At 34.5% G+C, this 21,530-nt stretch overlaps 1 protein-coding gene and 1 long non-coding RNA gene across 5 annotated transcripts in view; both read right to left on the reverse strand.

The window, feature by feature from the left end:
* Positions 1–223: 223 nt before the first annotated feature.
* On the reverse strand, positions 224–1,762 carry LOC133543176 (uncharacterized). The gene is made up of 2 exons (XR_009804336.1): positions 934–1,762; positions 224–817 (listed from the first exon to the last, which is right to left on the reverse strand). It is a non-coding gene; the product is annotated as an uncharacterized LOC133543176 (long non-coding RNA).
* A 1,505-nt stretch (positions 1,763–3,267) lies between these two features.
* The window catches only part of mpped2a (metallophosphoesterase domain containing 2a), a 276,284-nt gene continuing 258,021 nt past the window's right edge, over positions 3,268–21,530 (reverse strand). For all 4 annotated transcript variants that reach the window (XM_061887744.1, XM_061887742.1, XM_061887743.1 and 1 more), the window contains 3 exons: positions 11,697–11,812; positions 5,892–6,005; positions 3,268–3,690 (listed from right to left, as the gene is read on the reverse strand). In XM_061887744.1, the coding sequence (XP_061743728.1) occupies positions 3,572–3,690; positions 5,892–6,005; positions 11,697–11,812 (349 nt within the window). In that variant the 3' untranslated portion in view covers positions 3,268–3,571. The remainder of the gene's footprint in view (positions 3,691–5,891; positions 6,006–11,696; positions 11,813–21,530) is intronic.

Raw genomic sequence — 21,530 nt, forward strand, 5'->3', positions numbered from 1 at the left:
TCCTCACAGTTAAGAAAGGTCGCTTTACATTATTTCCTAGAATAAAAAAAACATCTTTAGATGGCCTTTATAAAACTTTTTGATTCGCAAAGTGGTTTCGGAGAGCAAAACAACGTGAGTGGCATTTGGAGAGGCGTCGTCTTCCGACCTTAACGCCGCCATTAAGCGCCCGTCGTCGGGGACATTTGGAGGCACGGCGCCCGTAAAAGCGGAGGCAGTTCGGTTAAGTAAAAATCTTGCAATTTTATTTGCATATAAAGGCAGCTAAATATATCACAATGAACTGAAATGAGAGAACTAACATACAATCAAGAGGAAAAAAAGAGCACGAAAAAAAGAGCATTTACAGCAGCAAAGTCCAAACTACTCTTGGCAACATTCTTTTTTTTTGTGCTAGCAAGATTGCATTTACACAGAGTGCAAAACGGAAAAAAAGTGATTAAACACAAAGATTTACACTTGAAAGGACAACTTAAAAAAAAGTATATTTAGGCAGGCGACAAACGACGCCTGGAGCCAAAAGTTCATACAAAAAAGGGCTTTTTTAAATGTTTTTTTTTTTTCCAAATGAATAAACTCGATTAAACGGGGGCGCGAAGAAAAAAAAACACTTTTTTTTTGTCGTCAAACACAAGCTTAAGTACAGAAGTTTTACAACATGAATATATAATATATATATATTTTTGTACATACGCTTTCCCAAATGAAGTACAAAGTTGTTTCCTCAGGACAATAAATAAAGAGTTCCCTCTGGGCGAGGAGGCGCTGACCACATGGAAGTTTAAGGCAGCGTCGCAGTCTGTCGGCCATTCCTCAACTAAGTGGAGCACAAACACGGAAATGGAAAGAAAGAAGAAGAAAGATGGCGTCGCTTGTATGGTCAAACCAAAAAGAAAACGTGTACAAATTTCACAAAGCGATGCTTTATCTTACATTTCTGAGCGATATCCATCGAGAGCAAGATTGTTCCGTCACAAACAGCCTCTTCCAGACAACAAAAGGAGAATACCGGTCGGTTCATTTGTGACAAATTTGTTGGTCAGGGGACTAAATGTTGGGAGTCACATTGGAATCGATTCTTAAAAAAAAAAAGGGGGAATTCATTCTTTCGTTTAATTTTTGGGCTTTCTCCATGCAAACCAGAATCAATACATCATCTTCCTATTTTTTTTAACCAAAGGTAAATGTTTTTTGAATCAATCAAAAACTAGGAATCAATTTACAATTAAATAAAAATCGCAATCATAAAAAATTTAAATATATATACACATACACTCAAATGGGGCGGTATAACTCGGTTGGTAGAGTGGCCGTGCCAGCAACTTGGGGGTTGCAAGTTCGATTCCCACTTCCGCCATCCTGCTGTTGTGTCCTTGGGCAAGACACTTTACCCACCTGCTCCCAGTGACACCCACACTGCTTTAAATGTAACTTAGATATTGGGTTTCACTATGTAAAGCGCTTTGAGTCACTAGAGAAAAGCGCTATATAAATATAATTAACTTCAAATATTTATAAATATGTACATGTATGTATAGATATACATACATATAAACACACATGTAGTTATATGTATGAATATGTGTACACATACATAAATATAAACACATACATATTTATATATATAAATATGTAAACATGTGTACACATATACATAAACATATATATATATGTTTATGTATATGTGTACACATGTATATATGTATATACATATATACACGTATATATATGTATATACATATATACACGTATGTGGGCACATACAAATGAACACACACACACACACATATATATATATATATATATATATATATATATATAAACACATGTACACATTTCCATACACATGAACACACATACAGTATATATATGTATATATAGGTACCTTTACAAATATATTTATAAATATGTACATGTGTACACATAAACATACATATAAACACACATAAGCATATATATACACATATGTGTGTATATATATATATATATATATATATATATATGTACACTAATGTGGACACATACAAATGAACACACACACACATATATATATATATATATATATATATATATATATATAAACACATGTACACATTTCCATACACATGAACACATATACAGTATATATATGTATATATACATACCTTTACAAATATATATATATATAAATATGTACGTGTGTACACATATACATACATATAAACACACATACACATATATATACACATATGTATATATATATATGTATATAAAAACACATGTACACATTTCCATACACATGAACACATATACAGTATATATGTATATATACGTACCTTTACAAATATATATATAAATATGTACGTGTGTACACATATACATACATATAAACACACATAAGCATATATATACACATATGTATATATATATATATATATATATATATATATATATATGTACACTTATGTGGACACATACAAATGAACACACACACATATATGTATGCATATATATACATGTGTATATCTATGCATACATATATATATATACATATATACGTACATACATATATATATGTGTGTGTGTTCATTTGTATGTCCACATAAGTGTACATATATATAGACACATATTATATATATCTATATATATGTGTGTGTATATGTGTTTATATACATATATATATATATATTTACGTACACATATGTGGATACATGTGAACATATACATATATACACATACATATATATATATGTATATACATACATATTTATATGTATATATACATACATGCATGCACATAAATATATATATATATACATACAGTATACATATATATATAAATATATGCATGCATGTATATATATATATACACACATATATATACACACACACATGCATTAATGCATACAAACACACACATGTATATATATATATATATATATATATATATATATATATATATATGATTTTTCTTATAAGAACTATTTTTTAGAAGGAGCTTTTCTAACCTGTAACCTATTTTGAAAAAAGTTTCATCATAATCGTCATACCAAATAATACATGACAAGACTCGTGTTGAATCAAGAAGTGATTCTGAATCAAACCGCCGTCCCAGGACTGGGAGCCGGACAGACTGCTCACAGTTTGAGGCCTGAGAGTCACGCCCTGTCGTAAGTCGTCTTCTGGTTTATGACACCAACCAACATCTTACTTTTTCTTACAATTCTACTTCCTGCGTGATTGACTTGTACCAATAAAAAGTGTTCTGAGGGATTTTTAACAGCTTGATTCTGAGATGAAACATTTATTTTAGGTAAAGTTGAAATAAAAAAACATGATTGTGTGCAGCAAAAGGAAACCAAGAAAAACAAACCGATATTCTCCTTTAGTGCTGACGTGTGTGCGTCCCCCCGAGTCCACGTCTCCAAATGTTCTCAACACATTGGAGAGACCCCAAAAAAACTCAACAAAAAAAAAAAATATTCTGTCTTTTTTTATCCAGTTTTTTTTCTCCCCCTCCATGGACACTTTTGTAGACAAAAAAATGAAGTTCGTCCCAAATATTCGTCCCTCGCCTCCACGTCCTCTGGTCTCAGGAGCTGGAGGGGTTGGGCAGGTCGAACACGATGGGGGGGTTGGTGGGCTGGAAGCTGACGGTGCAGGTGGAGGCGTTGACAAAGGTGGTGTAACCGTCCGTCATGATGCCGTAGCCTGCGGAGACAACACACGCTATAAACCCCTTCTTTTAACCTACGCTTGGAACCCTGCGGCTTATGAAACCGTGCCACTAAATAATGCATTTTTATTTACGCAAATTTGAAACAAAGAAAAACAAGCAAAGACACCGAAAAGGTGTGTTATACTTCTGTTCTTCTGTTTTGAGCTTTCAACCGGAAGTACAAGTGGCGTTCTGTTTTCTAGTTGTCCATAGCGGTCCTGTCTGGCTTATCCCTGACAGTTTGGCCATGTCTTAGTTTTTTCCACTGCATTTGTCTTTGTTTCCTGTCTTTAGTTCCTGGCAGTACTCTTATTTTGGTTCTGATTCCTGTTTTTCTCCCTGAGTGCTATGTCCCCTCAGGTGTGGCTGATTGGCACCTGGCCGCACCTGGTGTCAATCAGCCAGACACTATTCAGACCTGTTCTCTCCTCCAGTCAGTGTTGGATTATTGTCATTACCTCCTGTCACCACTACCTGTCAATGTCATTAGTACTTATCGTTGTAGCTGCGTCTACTTTCTGGCCACTCTGTTCATGCCACAGTTCCATCGGGTCACAGTAAGTGTTTTTGTTCATAGCTAAGTTTGTTCTCCGCCTTGTGCGCGCCTTTTGTTTGTACCCTTTTGTTTGCAACACCCGAATAAGTTTTTCAACTTGTTTAAGTCGGGGTCCACGTAGATCAATTCATGGTGCCTCGGTGTGCATTGTTGACACAACATGCGGTGCGCTACTTAATATGTCCGTGTCGTTTGGTACATCTCCGAACCAAACCAAAACCCCCGTACCGAAACGGTTCAATACAAATACACATACTGTTATACCCATTATATATATATTTATTAGGAGTGTAACGGTACACAAAAATTTTGGTTTGGTACGTACCTCGGTTTCGAGGTCACGGTTCGGTTCATTTTCGGTACAGTAAGAAAACAACAAAATATACATTTTTTGGTTATTTATTTACCAAATTTGTAAACAATGGCTTTATCCTTTTAACATTGGGAACATTATAATAATTCTGTCCACGTTAATCCACATTAAACTGCCTCAAGTTGTTGCTTTGGTTAAATAAAATGACACAACTTTTCTTCTACATATAAAAAGTGCAACATTAAACAGTTTCAAGTCAACTCACCATGCTTAGTTTATTACAACATTTGGGAAGCCTGTAGTTGATTTTTATGATGTAAATGTTATATTTTTATCAACATGTGATAGCAGGGACCCTGCTATTCAAAACTAGGCTGCTACATTACTAATGATTCATGTAACTATAGCTGAAAAAAATAGCACAATAGCAATAGGAGAGACTATTCATCCCTGAACACCATGGAGTTCATGTAGGCTTTATGATGCACTTACATTATTATATACACTATCACAGACAGAAACTCTTCATTTAATATAATGTCCTTTATTGCCGATTCAACACACCTCAATCCACACTGTCCGTAACACACACACACACACACGCTGAAAAATGAGCTAACCTTACGCTAAAAGCTAACTAGCCTTCACCTAAAGCCAGAACTGTGAGCGAGCTGAGCTGCAGTTTGTTTCTAGAAGGTCAACGGGCTCATAGTGATGTTTCGAAAGTAGTTGACTAGGAAGTGTTTAGTGTAATTTGGGAAGAGTCCGTTTCTCACCTGCTAAACTCATATCTGCTCGATGCTAAAGCGCTGACTACATCGCTCTGAATACGCGCTGCTTGATTGGCTTTGTATGTAACCAATCAGATGGTTGTGTGGGCGGGACAATGCTGGGTGCTGTGTACAGACACAGAGGCAGAACGGAGCGGAGCACCGAACCGGAACCTCCGTAACGAAACGGTTCAATACAAATACACGTACTGTTACACCCCTAATATATATATGTATATATACACACACACACACACACACACACACACACACACACACACACACACACACACACACACATGCGGCTTATAGTCAGATGCGGCTAATATATGGAAAAATAATGTTATGTAGTGGGTGGGGTTTATACACCGGTGCGCTCTGTAGTCCGGAACATACCGTGGATAGTTTAGGTGTGCAACAAGAGTCTGACAGAGAGTTAAGTGAAAGAAGAAAATAAAACTACATACTTTCACAATAGTGTTGGGAGGATGTTTCTACATAGAGGACGTAAAGGAGGTTAGAAAACAACAACAAATGGATACGACTGCAGCCTACCTTCATGTATTCCTCCAAATGCATGGAGTTTGGGTCGCACCCTCTTCTGCACCGTGTTCAGCAGCTCCACACAGCCGACCCTCTGCAGCTCTTTAGGGACCCAGTCTCTGAAACCTGCACACACACACACACACACACACACACACACACACACACACACATCACTACTCTCTTACTTTAGAAGGATGTACGTAGGGCTGGGCGATACATCGATACACTCAATATATCGCGGGTTTGTCTCTGCGCGGTATAGAAAATGACTACCGTATTTTCTGCACTATAAGGCGCACCTAAAAACCGTTTATTTTTTCAAAAGCTGAATGTGCGCCTTATAATCCGGTGCACCTTACATATGGACCAATATTGAGCCACAACAGGTCTGGCAAGTACGGTAAGCAGCCAGCGATTTCAGCCACCGAGAGTCGTGCAGAGTTTAAAGGGGAACATTATCAGCAGACCTATGTAAGCGTCAATATATACCTTGATGGTGCAGAAAAAAGACCATCTATTTTTTTTAACCGATTTCCGAACTCTAAATGGGTGAATTTTGGCGAATTAAACGCCTTTCTGTTTATCGCTCTGTGGCGATGACGTCAGAATGTGACGTCGCCGAGGTAACACACCCACCATTTTCATTTTCAACACATTACAAACACCGTGTCTCAGCTCTGTTATTTTCCGTTTTTTTGACTATTTTTTGGAACCTTGGAGACATCATGCCTGGTGGGTGTGTTGTCGGAGGGTGTAACAACACTAACAGGGAGGGATTCAAGTTGCACCACTGGCCCCAAGATGCCAAAGTGTCTGCCGCCAGACCCCCATTGAATGTGCCAGAGTGTCTCCACATTTGACCGGCGATGCTAAGACAGACATGGCACAGAGATGTATGGATAACCTGCAGATGCATTTGCAACGATAAATTCAACGAAATCACAAGGTGAGTTTTGTTGATGTTGACTTATGTGCTAATCAGACATATTTGGTTGCGGCGTGACTGCCAGCTAATCGATGCTAACATGCTACGCTAATCGATGCTAACATGCTATTTACCGGCGGTGCTAAAGCAGACATGGCACAGAGATGTATGGATAACCTGCAGATGCATTTGCAACGATAAAATAAATGAATTCACAAAGGTGAGTTTTGTTGATGTTGACTGCCAGCTAATTGATGCTAACATGCTACGCTAATCGATGCTAACATGCTATTTACCGGCGGTGCTAAAGCAGACATGGCACAGAGATGTATGGATAACCTGTAGATGCATTTGCAACTATATTACGTTTCCTTCCACCCACATTTAATGCGAAACAAACACTTAACAATCGACGGATTTAAGTTGCTCCAGTGTCAAAAGATGCGAAAGTCCTGATCGTTTGGTCCGCACATTTTACCGGCGATGCTAACGCAGCTATTCGGCCATGCTATGGCTATGAATAGCATCAATAGCTATTCGCTCAATAGCTTCAGTTTCTTCTTCAATACTTTCATACTCCAACCATCTGTTTCAATACATGCGTAATCTGTTGAATCGCTTAAGCCGCTGAAATCCGAGTTTGAATCCGAGCTAATGTCGCTATATCTTGCTGTGGTATTCCCATTGTTTGTTTACATTGGCAGCACTGTATGACGTCACAGGGAAATGGCCAGTGTCTTCGCAGAGAGTGAAAATAAGGCACTTTAAAGCTTTATTTAGGGATATTCCGAGACCGGTAAAATTTTGAAAAAAACTTCAAAAAATACAACAAGCCACTGGGAACTGATTTTTATTGTTTTTAACCCTTTTGAAATTGTGATAATGTTCCCCTTTAAAGTCAAGGCGATCAGTCACACAGTAGAAGACGGGAATAGAGCAGCAGCGAGAGAATTGAACATTAACAGCAGCGACACTGACTCCTTTAATGACGACTTCGACGAGACGGATGTCGTATTCGCCCAACTGTTTGATTCGAACACTGAAGAAGAAGAATTTGAGGGATTTGTGGATGAGGAATAACTTAATAAAGTGAGCTTTACATGTTTTTTTTATGTGTTGTGTGACATTATCTTTTGAGCAACTTTGACTTATTGATATATTATTGCTTTGTACTATTTCCAGTGTTACTATATTGTGATTGTAGTAACGTTTGATTTACCGTAACAGTATCAGACTGTTTTTTACGTGTTTAGTGAATCGGGGAAAATGATAAAACAGCTGTTTATTCATTTTGGGAGTGAACGGAGTTGTCAGAACGCTGGTTTGTAATCTATTACTAAAGTTTGACCGACATATCTGACTGTTTTGTTGACATTCCCTTTAGCGCAGCTCCATCTAAAGCAGGGGTCACCAACCGATTGGTACCGGGCCGTGGCTTGATTGGTACCAGGCCGCAGAAGAATTTTTCATTAATTCTTTATTTTTTTTTATTAATTTTTTTTTTTATTAAATCAACATAAAAAACACAAAATACATTTACAATTAGTGAACAACCCCAAAAAACTCCCTTTTTCATGATAAAAACCTCCCTTTTTCATGACAAAAATAAAATAAAATAAAAATAAAAAGCTACGGTATATTAATAAAACATAGCTGCTTACTGTTCTTTTTAGCATATTCAATAGCTTTTACCTTAAGTCCTACTGAATAGCTCTTAATCTTTTTCCCTTTATGCGATTTCAAAGGATTGAAATCAGCCTCCTCCATTTTGAAAATGATGACAGGTGAAGTGTCACTCGTGACGTGACGAGTTTGACCCTGTGGAAATTCTAGACATGCGCTAATTATCTGGCGAAACGAGTTTGACCCGGTGGAAATTCTAGACATGCGCTAATAAAAATAATATTTTGCGAAACGAGTTTGACCCGGCGTTAATCCTGAGCTGGCAGTAATGCTAAGCATGCGCTAATTATTTTGCAAAACGAGTTTGGCCCGACAGTAATTCTAGGCAGGTGCGTACTATATACCCGGCGGCAATTCAAGGAAATAAGGTAAATGTATTTACTGTATGCCCTCTTATGTCAAGATAACGGCACTAGCATTCACATCATTTAAAAATATTTTCCAACATATTGAGCATAATGGTCTCATATTGTTTTCTTCTACCAAGAAAAGTGTACTTGTTATTAGTGAGAATATACTTATTTTAAGGTATTTTTGGATTCATTGAGGTTAACTCATTTTACTTGTTTTGGAAAGTCTTGACAAGTCACATTTTCTTGTTCTATTGGCAGATAATTTTGCTTTGTTCAAATAAAATACCCCTCATTTTTGTATTTTTTTTTTCTGGTTTTTGAAAACACTTTTTGCAGTGAGAATTTTTTTTTAAAATTCAAGTACCCCCTAATCAGAGCAAAGCATTTTTGGTTGAAAAAAAAAAAAGAGATAAAGAAGTAAAATACAGTACTATGTCATCAGTTTCTGATTTATTAAATTGTATAACAGTGCAAAATATTGCTCATTTGTAGTGGTCTTTCTTGAACTATTTGGGAAAAAAGATATAAAAATAACTAAAAAGTTGTTGAAAAATAAACAAGTGATTCAATTCTAAATAAAGATTTCTCCACATAGAAGTAATCATCAACTTAAAGTGTCCTCTTTGGGGATTGTAATAGAGATCCATCTGGATTCATCAACTTACTTATAAACATTTCTTCACAAAAAAATAATCTTTAACATCAATATTTATGGAACATGTCCACAAAAAATCTAGCTGTCAACACTGAATATTTTTTTCACAGTTTATGAACTTACATTCATATTTTGTTGAAGTATTATTCAATAAATATATTTATAAATAATTTTTGAATTGTTGCTATTTTTAGAATATTCCCCCAAAAATCTCACATACCCCTTGGCATACCTTCAAGTACCCCCAGGGGTACGCGTACCCCATTTGAGAACCACTGTTGTAGAACATAGAACTACTACAGTAGCGCTGTATTGATTTTTCTGTTTTGTCTGGCATTTTTTGTTGTGCTTTGTCTGCGTCCTGCTCTTACATGTCGTGCCTCCACTTGTTTGTGGCGCCTGTCACGCTGGTGCAAAATGGAGTTTCCACGCAATCAAACCCCAGGCGAGGGCCCCTCCGTCGGCGAGGGGGAAGGACATCACTCAATAAACGCAGGTTGGAGAACACAAGAAAGAACAAGAAAAACAACATACAGTGGGGCAAAAAAGTATTTAGTCAGCCAGCGATTGTGCAAGTTCTCCCACTTCAAATGATGACAGAGGTCTGTCATTTTCATCATAGGTACACTTCAACTGGGAGAGACAGAATGTGAAAACAAAATCCAGGAATTTTTAAGAATTTATTTGTAAATTATGGTGGAAAATAAGTATTTGGTCAATAACAAAAAATCAACTTAATACTTTGAAATATAACCTTTGTTGGCAATAACAGAGGTCAAAGGATTACTATCGGTCTTTACCAGGTTTGCACACACAGTACCTGGGATTTTGGCCCATTCCTCTATCCCATTCTTCTCGAGAGCAGTGATGTTTTGGGGCTGTCGCCGAGCAACACGGACTTTCAACTCCCTCCACAGATTTTCTATGGGGTTGAGTCTGGAGACTGGCTAGGCCACTCCAGGACTTTCAAATCCTTTTTACGGCGCCACTCCTTCGTTGCCCGGGCGCTGTGTTTGGGATCATTGTCATGCTTTAAGACCCAGACACATTTCATCTTCAAAGCTCTCACTGATGGAAGGAAGTTTTGGCTCCAAATCTCACGATACATGGCCCCATTTATTCTTTCCTTAACACGGATCAATCGTCCTGTCCCCTTAGCAGAAAAACAGCCCCAAAGCATGATGTTTCCACCCCCATGATTCACAGTAGGTATGGTGTTCTTGGGATGCAAGTCAGTATTCTTCTTCCTCCAAACACGACCAGTTGAGTTTGTTCCAAAAAGCTCTATTTATGTTTCATCTGACCACATGACATTATCCCAATCCTCTTCTGTATCATCCATGTGCTCTCTGGCAAATTTCAGACGGGCCTGGACATGCACTGGCTTAAGCAGGGGGACACGTCTGGCACTGCAGGATTTGATTCCCTGTCGGCGTAGTGCGTTACTGATGGTAACCTTTGTTACTTTGGTCCCAGCTCTCTGCAGGTCATTCACCAGGTCCCCCCGTGTGGTTCTGGGATTTTTGCTCACCGTGTGGTCTTGTATGTCTTTCATTTTCTGATAATTGCTCCCACAGTTGATTTTTTCACCCCAAGCTGCTTGCCTATTGTAGATTCACTCTTCCCAGTCTGGTGCAGGTCTACAATTATTTTCCTGGTGTCCTTCGACAGCTCTTTGGTCTTGGCCATAGTGGAGTTTGGAGTCTGACTGTTTGAGGCTGTAGACAGGTGTCTTTTTTTACAGATAACGAGTTCAAACAGGTTCCATTAATACAGGTAACGAGTGGAGGACAGAAGAGCTTCTTAAAGAAGAAATTACAGGTCTGTGAGAGCCAGAGATCTTCCTTGTTTGAAGTGACCAAATACTTATTTTCCTCTAAATAAATTATTTAAAATTCCTACAATGTGAATTCCCGGATTTTTTTCCCACATTCTGTCTCTCCCAGTTGAAGTGTACCTATGATGAAAATGACAGACCTCTGTCATCATTTGAAGTGGGAGAACTTGCACAATCGCTGGCTGACTAAATACTTTTTTGCCCCACTGTATGTTGTTTTCTTTCACCAAGCCAAATATGGAAGGGTGATGTGTTCAGGGTCCTGCTCCTGACACGTGTCGCAGCTGTGACGTCCATGCAAATTGGCAATAATGAGCGACAACCCCCCCATGTCTGCTTGTGATGGCTTAATTGGACTCACCCAGCGGAGGACCGTGGGTCATCAGGATGTCCACGCCCTCCGGGACCAAGTTCCATTTGTCCAGCAGAGACTGGCCCCGGGGCAGGTTGAAGCCCCAGCCGTTAAACCACGGGGTCCTGCGGGGGAAGAGAGGGGGCGCCGTTACTGCAAACATCTTCCTACGCTTCACATTGGTGGTGTGGATCTCTGTGTGGAGGTCAGGAACGTTTCACAGCACGGTTATTGTCGGCAGAATGATCACGCTAAAGGGGAACTGCACTTTTTGGCGGGAATTTTTGTCTTATCGTTCATAATCCTCATGTAAGACATTTTTAAACCGTGTTTAATGCATTCCAAGTCATAAATAAACACTAGCAAAAGTCAGCAAAGAACGGAGGAAATTGGAGTCGCTCTATTCCGCCTATAAAGCACTCTAAAAACATCCAAAAACCTCCATCAGCGTTTATATACAAGTTATAAGTTAATATCTAACGTAATATGTTAAAAAATGTCCTTCAATTAAAAATAAGAAAAAAAATTAAGAAGTAAAAAAACTATTTTCTTTAATGAAAAAATTTTTTTGCAGTAAAAAAACATTTTCCATAATAAGTACAAAAAACCCAATGTTCTTCAATTAAAAAAACAAAAACATTTGCAAGTGTAAAAATATTTTTTCAATTAAAAAAACAATTCGCAGAATTAATCATTATTAAGAAAAAACAAACTGATATTTTGAAAAATTAGGAATGCATTTAAAATTACGCAGAAAAAAATTGCGAATTGTTATTTTTGTTCACCCCCACTAATTAGTGGACAGAAGAAATATGACCTTCCATCTTAAAGCTCTTAAAGGGGAACTGCACTTTTAGGGGGGAATTTTTGTCTTATCGTTCATAATCCTCATGTAAGACATGTTTTAACTGTGTTTTATGCATTCTAAGTCATAAATAAACGCTAGCAAAAGTCAGCTAACAATGGAGCAAATTGGAGTCGCTCTATTCCGTCTATAAAAATATCCAATAGCCTCCATCAGCGTTTATATACATGTTGTAAGTTTATATCTAACAAAATATGTAAAAAAAAAACAATATCTTTCAATTTTAAAAAAATATATATATTTGGAAGTTCAAAAAACTATTTTCTCCAATTAAAAAAATATTTGCAGTTAAAAAAAGTATTTTCCATAATAAGTAAAAATACAATGTTCTCCAATTAAAAAAAAAAAAGCATTTGCAAGTATAAAAATATGTTTTTCAATTAAAAAAACGATTCACGGAATTGATTCCTATTAAAAAAAGAACAAATATTTAGAAAAATTAGGAATGCATTCAAAACTACGCTGAAAACATTTGTGATTGTTATTTTTGTTCACCCCCACTAATTAGTGTACAGAAGAAGTATGACCTTTCATCTTAAAGCTCTTAAAGGGGAACTGCACTTTTAGGGGGGAATTTTTGTCTTATCGTTCATAATCCTCATGTAAGACATGTTTTAACTGTGTTTTATGCATTCTAAGTCATAAATAAACACTAGCAAAAGTCAGCTAACAATGCAGCAAATTGGAGTCGCTCTATTCCACCTATAAAAATATCCAAAAGCCTCCATCAGCGTTTATATACATGTTGTAAGTTTATATCTAACAAAATATGTAAAAAAAAAAACAATATCCTTCAATTAAAAAAAATATATATATATTTGGAAGTTCAAAAAACTATTTTCTCCAATTAAAAAAATATTTGCAGTTAAAAAAAGTATTTTTTGTAATAAGTAAAAATACAATGTTCTCCAATTAAAAAAAAAAAGCATTTGCAAGCATAAAAATATGTTTTTCAATTAAAAAAACAATTCACAGAATTGATTCTTATTAAGAAAAAAAGAACAAATATTTAGAAAAATTAGGAATGCATTCAAAACTACGCTGAAAACATTTGTGATTGTTATTTTTGTTCACCCCCACTAATTAGTGTACAGAAGAAGTATGACCTTTCATCTTAAAGCTCTTAAAGGGGAACTGCACTTTTAGGGGTGAATTTTTGTCTTATCGTTCATAATCTTCATTTAAGACATGTTTTAACTGTGTTTTATGCATTCTAAGTCATAAATAAACACTAGCAAAAGTCAGCAAACAATGGAGCAAATTGGAGTCGCTCTATTCCGCCTATAAAAATATCCAAGAGCTTCCATCAGCGTTTATATACATGTTGTAAGTTTATATCTAACGTAATATGTAAAAACACAATATCCTTCAATTTAAAAAAATATATTTGGAAGATAAAAAAACTATTTTCTTCAATTAAAAAAATATTTGCAGTTAAAAAAAGTATTTTCCGTAATGAGTAAAAATACAATGTTCTCCAATTAAAAAAAAAAAAGCATTTGCAAGTATAAAAATATGTTTTTCAATTAAAAAAACAATTCACAGAATTGATTCTTATTAAGAAAAAAAAGAACAAATATTTAGAAAAATTAGGAATGCATTTAAAACTACGCTGAAAAAAATGGTGAATAATTATTTTTGTTCACCCCCACTAATTAGTGGACAGAAGAAGTATGACCTTTCATCTTAAAGCTCTTAAAGGGGAACTGCACTTTTAGGGGGGGAATTTTTGTCTTATCGTTCATAATCCTCATGTAAGACATGTTTTAACTGTGTTTTATGCATTCTAAGTCATAAATAAACACTAGCAAAAGTCAGCTAACAATGGAGCAAATTGGAGTCGCTCTATTCCGCCTATAAAAATATCCAAGAGCCTCCATCAGCGTTTATATACATGTTGTAAGTTTATATCTAACGTAATATGTAGAAACACAATATCCTTCAATTAAAAAAAAAATATTTGGAAGATAAAAAAACTATTTTCTTCAATTAAAAAAATATTTGCAGCTAAAAAAAAGTATTTTCTGTAATAAGTAAAAATACAATGTTCTCCAATTAAAAAAAAAAAAGCATTTGCAAGTATAAAAATATGTTTTTCAATTAAAAAAACGATTCACAGAATTGATTCCTATTAAAAGAAGAACAAATATTTGGAAAAATTAGGAATGCATTTAAAACTACGCTGAAAAAAATTATGAATTGTTATTTTTGTTCACCCCCACTAATTAGTGGACAGAAGAAGTATGACCTTTCATCTTAAAGCTCTTAAAGGGGAATTGCACTTTTAGGGGTGAATTTTTGTCTGATCGTTCATAATCCTCATGTAAGACATGTTTTAACTGTGTTTTATGCATTCTAAGTCATAAATAAACACTAGCAAAAGTCAGCTAACAATGGAGCAAATTGGAGTCGCTCTATTCCGCCTATAAAAATATCCAAAAGCCTCCAGCGTTTATATTCATGTTGTAAGTTTATATCTAACGTAATATGTAAAAACACAATATCCTTCAATTTAAAAAAAAATATTTGGAAGATAAAAAAACTATTTTCTTCAATTAAAAAAATATTTGCAGTTAAAAAAAGTATTTTCCGTAATGAGTAAAAATACAATGTTCTCCAATTAAAAAAAAAAAAGCATTTGCAAGTATAAAAATATGTTTTTCAATAAAAAAAACAATTCACAGAATTGATTCTTATTAAGAAAAAAAAGAACAAATATTTAGAAAAATTAGGAATGCATTTAAAACTACGCTGAAAAAAATGGTGAATAATTATTTTTGTTCACCCCCACTAATTAGTGTACAGAAGAAATATGACCTTTCATCTTAAAGCTCTTAAAGGGAAACTGCACTTTTAGGGGGGAATTTTTGTCTTATCGTTAACTGTGTTTTATGCATTCTAAGTCATGAACAAACACTAGCAAAAGTCAGCTAACAATGGAGCAAATTGGAGTCGCTCTATTCCACCTATAAAAATATCCAAAAGCCTCCATCAGTGTTTATATACTTGTTGAAAGTTTATATCTAACGTAATATGTAGAAAAAACCCAATATAATTCAATTTAAAAAAAATATTTGGAAGCTAAAAAAACTATTTTCTTCAATTAAAAAAATATTTGCAGTTAATAAAAGTATTTTCTGTAATGAGTAAAAATACAATGTTCTCCAATTAAAAAAAAAAAAGCATTTGCAAGTATAAAAATATGTTTTTCAATAAAAAAAACAATTCACAGAATTGATTCTTATTAAGAAAAAAAAGAACAAATATTTAGAAAAATTAGGAATGCATTTAAAACTACGCTGAAAAAAATTGTGAATTGTTATTTTTGTTCACCCCCACTAATTAGTGTACAGAAGAAATATGACCTTTCATCTTAAAGCTCTTAAAGGGGAACTGCACTTTTAGGGGGGAATTTTTGTCTTATCGTTCATAATCCTCATGTAAGACATGTTTTAACTGTGTTTTATGCATTCTAAGTCATGAACAAACACTAGCAAAAGTCAGCTAACAATGGAGCAAAATGGAGTCGCTCTATTCCGCCTATAAAAATATCCAATAGCCTCCATCAGCGTTTATATACATGTTGTAAGTTTATATCTAACAAAATATGTAAAAAAAAAAACAATATCCTTCAATTAAAAAAATATATATATATATTTGGAAGTTCAAAAAACTATTTTCTCCAATTAAAAAAATATTTGCAGTTAAAAAAAGTATTTTCCGTAATGAGTAAAAATACAATGTTCTCCAATTAAAAAAAAAAAGCATTTGCAAGTATAAAAATATGTTCTTCAATTAAAAAAACAATTCACGGAATTGATTCTTATTAAGAAAAAAGAAAAAATATTTGGAAAAATTAGGAATGCATTTAAAACTATGCTGAAAAAAATTGCGAATTGTTATTTTTGTTCACCCCCACTAATTAGTGTACAGAAGAAGTATGACCTTTCATCTTAAAGCTCTTAAAGGGGAACTGCACTTTTAGGGGGGGAATTTTTGTCTTATCGTTCATAATCCTCATGTAAGACATGTTTTAACTGTGTTTTATGCATTCTAAGTCATAAATAAACACTAGCAAAAGTCAGCTAACAATGGAGCAAATTGGAGTCGCTCTATTCCGCCTATAAAAATATCCAAAAGCTTCCATCAGTGTTTATATACTTGTTGTAAGTTTATATCTAACGTAATATGTAAAAACACAATATCCTTCAATTTAAAAAAAAATATTTGGAAGATAAAAAAACTATTTTCTTCAATTAAAAAAATATTTGCAGTTAAAAAAACTATTTTCCGTAATGAGTAAAAATACAATGTTCTCCAATTAAAAAAAGAAAATGCATTTGCAAGTGTAAAAATATGTTTTTCAATTAAAAAAACAATTCACAGAATTGATTCTTATTAAGAAAAAAAAGAACAAATATTTAGAAAAATTAGGAATGCATTTAAAACTACGCTGAAAAAAATGGTGAATAATTATTTTTGTTCATCCCCACTAATTAGTGGACAGAAGAAATATGACCTTTCATCTTAAAGCTCTTAAAGGGGAACTGCACTTTTAGGGGGGAATTTTTGTCTTATCGTTCATAATCCTCATGTAAGACATGTTTTAACTGTGTTTTATGCATTCTAAGTCATGAACAAACACTAGCAAAAGTCAGCTAACAATGGAGCAAATTGGAGTCGCTCTATTCCACCTATAAAAATATCCAAAAGCTTCCATCAGCGTTTATATACATGTTGTAAGTTTATATCTAACAAAATATGTAGAAAAAACCCAATATAATTCAATTTAAAAAAAATATTTAGAAGCTAAAAAAACTATTTTCTTCAATTAAAAAAACATTTGCAGTTAATAAAAGTATTTTCTGTAATAAGTAAAAGTACAATGTTCTCCAATTAAAAAAAAAAAAGCATTTACATTTATGAAAATAAGTTTTTCAATTTAAAAACGATTAACAGAATTGATTCTTATAAAAAACAACAACAAATATTTTGAAAAATTAGGGATGCATTTAAAACTACGCTGAAAAAAATTGTGAATTGTTATTTTTGTTCACCCCCACTAATTAGTTTACAGAAGAAGTAGGACCTTTCATCTTAAAGCTCTTAAAGGGGAACTGCACTTTTAGGGGGGAATTTTTGTCTTATCATTCATAATCCTCATGTAAGACATGTTTTAACTGTGTTTTATGCATTCTAAGTCATAAATAAACACTAGCAAAAGTCAGCTAACAATGGAGCAAATTGGAGTCGCTCTATTCCGCCTATAAAAATATCCAAAAGCCTCCATCAGTGTTTATATACTTGTTGAAAGTTTATATCTAACGTAATATGTAGAAAAACCCCAATATAATTCAATTTTAAAAAAATATTTGGAAGCTAAAAAAACTATTTTCTTCAATTAAAAAAATATTTGCAGTTAATAAAAGTATTTTCTGTAATAAGTAAAAATACAATGTTCTCCAATTAAAAAAAAAAAAGCATTTGCAAGTATAAAAATATGTTCTTCAATTAAAAAAACAATTCACGGAATTGATTCTTATTAAGAAAAAAGAAAAAATATTTGGAAAAATTAGGAATGCATTTAAAACTACGCTGAAAAAAATTGCGAATTGTTATTTTTGTTCACCCCCACTAGTTAGTTTACAGAAGAAGTATGACCTTTCATCTTAAAGCTCTTAAAGGGGAATTGAGCTTTTAGGGGGAATGTTTGTCTTATCATTCATAAACCTCATGTAAGACATGTTTTAACTGTGTTTTATGCATTCTAAGTCATAAATAAATGCTAGCAAAAGTCAGCTAACAATGGAGCAAATTGGAGTCGCTCTATTCCGCCTATAAAAATATCCAATAGCCTCCATCAGCGTTTATATACTTGTTGTAAGTTTATATATATAAAAAAATATGTAAAACAAAAACCAATATAATTCAATTTAAAAAAAACATTTGGAAGCTAAAACAACTATTTTCTTCAATTAAAAAAATATTTGCAGTTAATAAAAGTATTTTCTGTAATAAGTAAAAATACGATGTTCTCCGATAAGAAAAAAAAAAGCATTTATAAGTCTAAAAATAAGTTTTTCAATTAAAAAAACGATTCACAGAATTGATTCTTATTAAAAAACAACAACAAATATTTAGAAAAATTAGGAATGCATTTAAAACTACGCTGAAAAAAAAATTGTGAATTGTTATTTTTGTTCACCCCCACTAATTAGTTTACAGAAGAAATATGACCTTTCATCTTAAAGGCACAGACACACACCCCACGTATCCAATCTAGCAGTCACGGGCAATTCAAGGACACGCATTCCAAAAATAAATGTGAATATCTAAAGAGTAGGTCGCTCTTGTCACGTGTCAAACACCCCCCCCCCCCCCTTCAGACAGCCCCCGGTGCCACTCGCTTCCAGACTGACTGACAGCAGCCGGCAGCTTGGATCAGAGTGTGCAGCTCCGGGGTGACAGGAGGCTGCGTCTGCGGCTTGCCTGGCAGACACAAAGGGAGGCTGGGCTTGGGATGGATGGATGGATGGATGGATGGATGGATGGATGGATGGATGGATGGATGGATGGATGGATGGATGCCGGGCAAACATAATAGCAAGAAGCAGTGCAGAGGTTCTGTGCACGTGGGGGGGGGGGGATGGAGTGGCTTTGGCTTGATAAATTGAGCCTTCATTTATCACAATAGTGCTAATGGCCAGCGAGGGCTGACAGCTGAGAAAAACAAGATAGATTATCGTCATGCAATACTGCGGAGAGAAAAAAAAAAAAAGTCAACCGAAGACAACGAGATTTGCACTCCGTGACTCGTCCAAATTGCAAGAGCATCCTCCGGCCACGTAAACGCTGCTAGTGTGTTGACCACAGGCGGGGGAAAGGCGAGCGTCAATAAGTTGTGTTACAATGAAGGATGGGCCGCCTGCCTAATCAATACTTCCTGCGGCAAAGAGCAAAAGGATGTCAAATAAGACAACTCTAACAAGCTCTTAAAGGGGAACTGCCCTTTTTCTTCACAATCCTCATGGAAGACATGTTTTAATTGTGTTGTATGCATTCTAAGTCATAAATAAACGCTAGCAAAAGTCAGCTAACAACGGAGCAGATTGGAGTCGCTCTATTCAGCCTATAAAACACTCTAAAAAAACCTCCATCTGTCACGACTAGGACTTGGGCGTGGATTGTTTTTCCGAGGCAAAGGAAAGTTGGCACGAGCAAGGCGTGAATGTAAGTAAATAAATAAATGATAAATGGGTTGTACTTGTATAGCGCTTTTCTATCTTCAGGGCGCTAAACAGCACCCATCAGGAGCAAGGGTGAAGTGTCTTGCTCAGGACACAACGGACGTGGCGAGGTTTGTACTAGGTGGGGATTGAACCAGGGACCTTCGGTTCGGGTACAGCCACTCTCCCACTGCGCCACGCCGTCCCAAGTACATCTTTTTATCTCTTACACTAACAAACTACAAAAAAAGGAAGCAAACAAAATGCACGCACAATGGCGGTACAAAAACTATGAAACAAAAGACTAGCACAAAGGCAATTAACTATAAACACAAAACAAAACACTTGCACTGTGGCATGAATAATGAGAAAACTTACTTGGAACAAACCGAGAACGGGACATGGATCATTGGAATGGATTATTAGGTGCATAGCAGGTGATCAAGGGTGTGAAGGAGGTGATGTTGCCAGGACGAAGAACAAAAACAGACAGGCTTAAATAGCAGTGACATAATCAGTGAAAACAGGTGCGAGACATGAGGACAAGTGAAAACTAATGTGTTGCTATGGTAACAAAACAAACCAGGAAGTGCAAAAACAGGAACTGAGTGTCCAAAAAAAGAAACCGAACATGACTAAAACAAAACATGATCACATAGACATGTTGGAAGTTTATATCTAACGTAATAACTCACGTCTGAGTGTGAAAAAACACATTTTCTCAATTAAAAAAAATATTTACAGGTAAAAAAAAAAGTTTTTCAATTAAAAATATTTGTTTTTCTGCAAGCAAAGAAACAATTTGCAATTTTATTTTATTTTTCCAATTAATACAACTATTTGCAGGTATGAGAACTATTTTCTTCAATTCAAAAAATATTCACAGGTAATAAACTTTTTTTTCAATTAATAAAACAATTTGCAAGCATGAAAACAATTTTTTAAAAATTGTGTTTTATGCATTCTAAGTCATAAATAAACGCTAATTACTAATGCAATTACTTGCGGCCAACGATGTACAAGTAAAAAAACAATTTCCTTCAATAAAAAACAAAAAACAAATAAAAAACTATTCGGAAGTAAAACAACTATTTTCTTCAAATAAAAAAAAAAACGATTCGCAAATATAATTATTTTTTTCCAATTACAAAACAATTAGCAAAAAAACAAACATTTTTAACAAATCACAATTAAAAAACATATAATATTTCAATTATTAAGTTTTCCTCAATTTAAAAAAATATTTGCAGGTGAAAAAAACTATTTTCTGCAAGTAAAAAACAACATTTGCATGAATACAAATATTTTTTTTCCAATTAAAAAACGATTAGCAAAAAACAAACATTCTTAAAAATTCACAATTAAAAAACATTTAATATTTCAATTATTCAAACAATTTGCAAGGATGAAAACAATTTTCTTTTGTGTTGTATGCATTCTAAGTCATAAATAAACGCTAACAAAAGTCAGCTAACAATAGAGGGAATTGGAGTCGCTCTATTCTGCCTAAAAAGCACTCTAAAGAAACATCCATCAACGTTTATATACAAGTTGAAAGTTTATATCTAATGTAAGAACTCACACCCAACGATGTGCAGGTAAAAAAAACAATTTCCTTCAATTAAAAAAACTAACAAAAACTATTTGGAAGTAAAAAAGTATTTTCTCCAATAAAAAAAAAAAAAAAAACGATTCGCAAATATAAAAACTGTTTTTCCCAATTAAAAAAAATTATTTGCAGGTAAAAAAAAA

The sequence above is a fragment of the Nerophis ophidion genome, linkage group LG25 (genome assembly GCF_033978795.1).
Source record: "Nerophis ophidion isolate RoL-2023_Sa linkage group LG25, RoL_Noph_v1.0, whole genome shotgun sequence".
NCBI classification, from domain to species: Eukaryota; Metazoa; Chordata; class Actinopteri; order Syngnathiformes; family Syngnathidae; genus Nerophis; species Nerophis ophidion.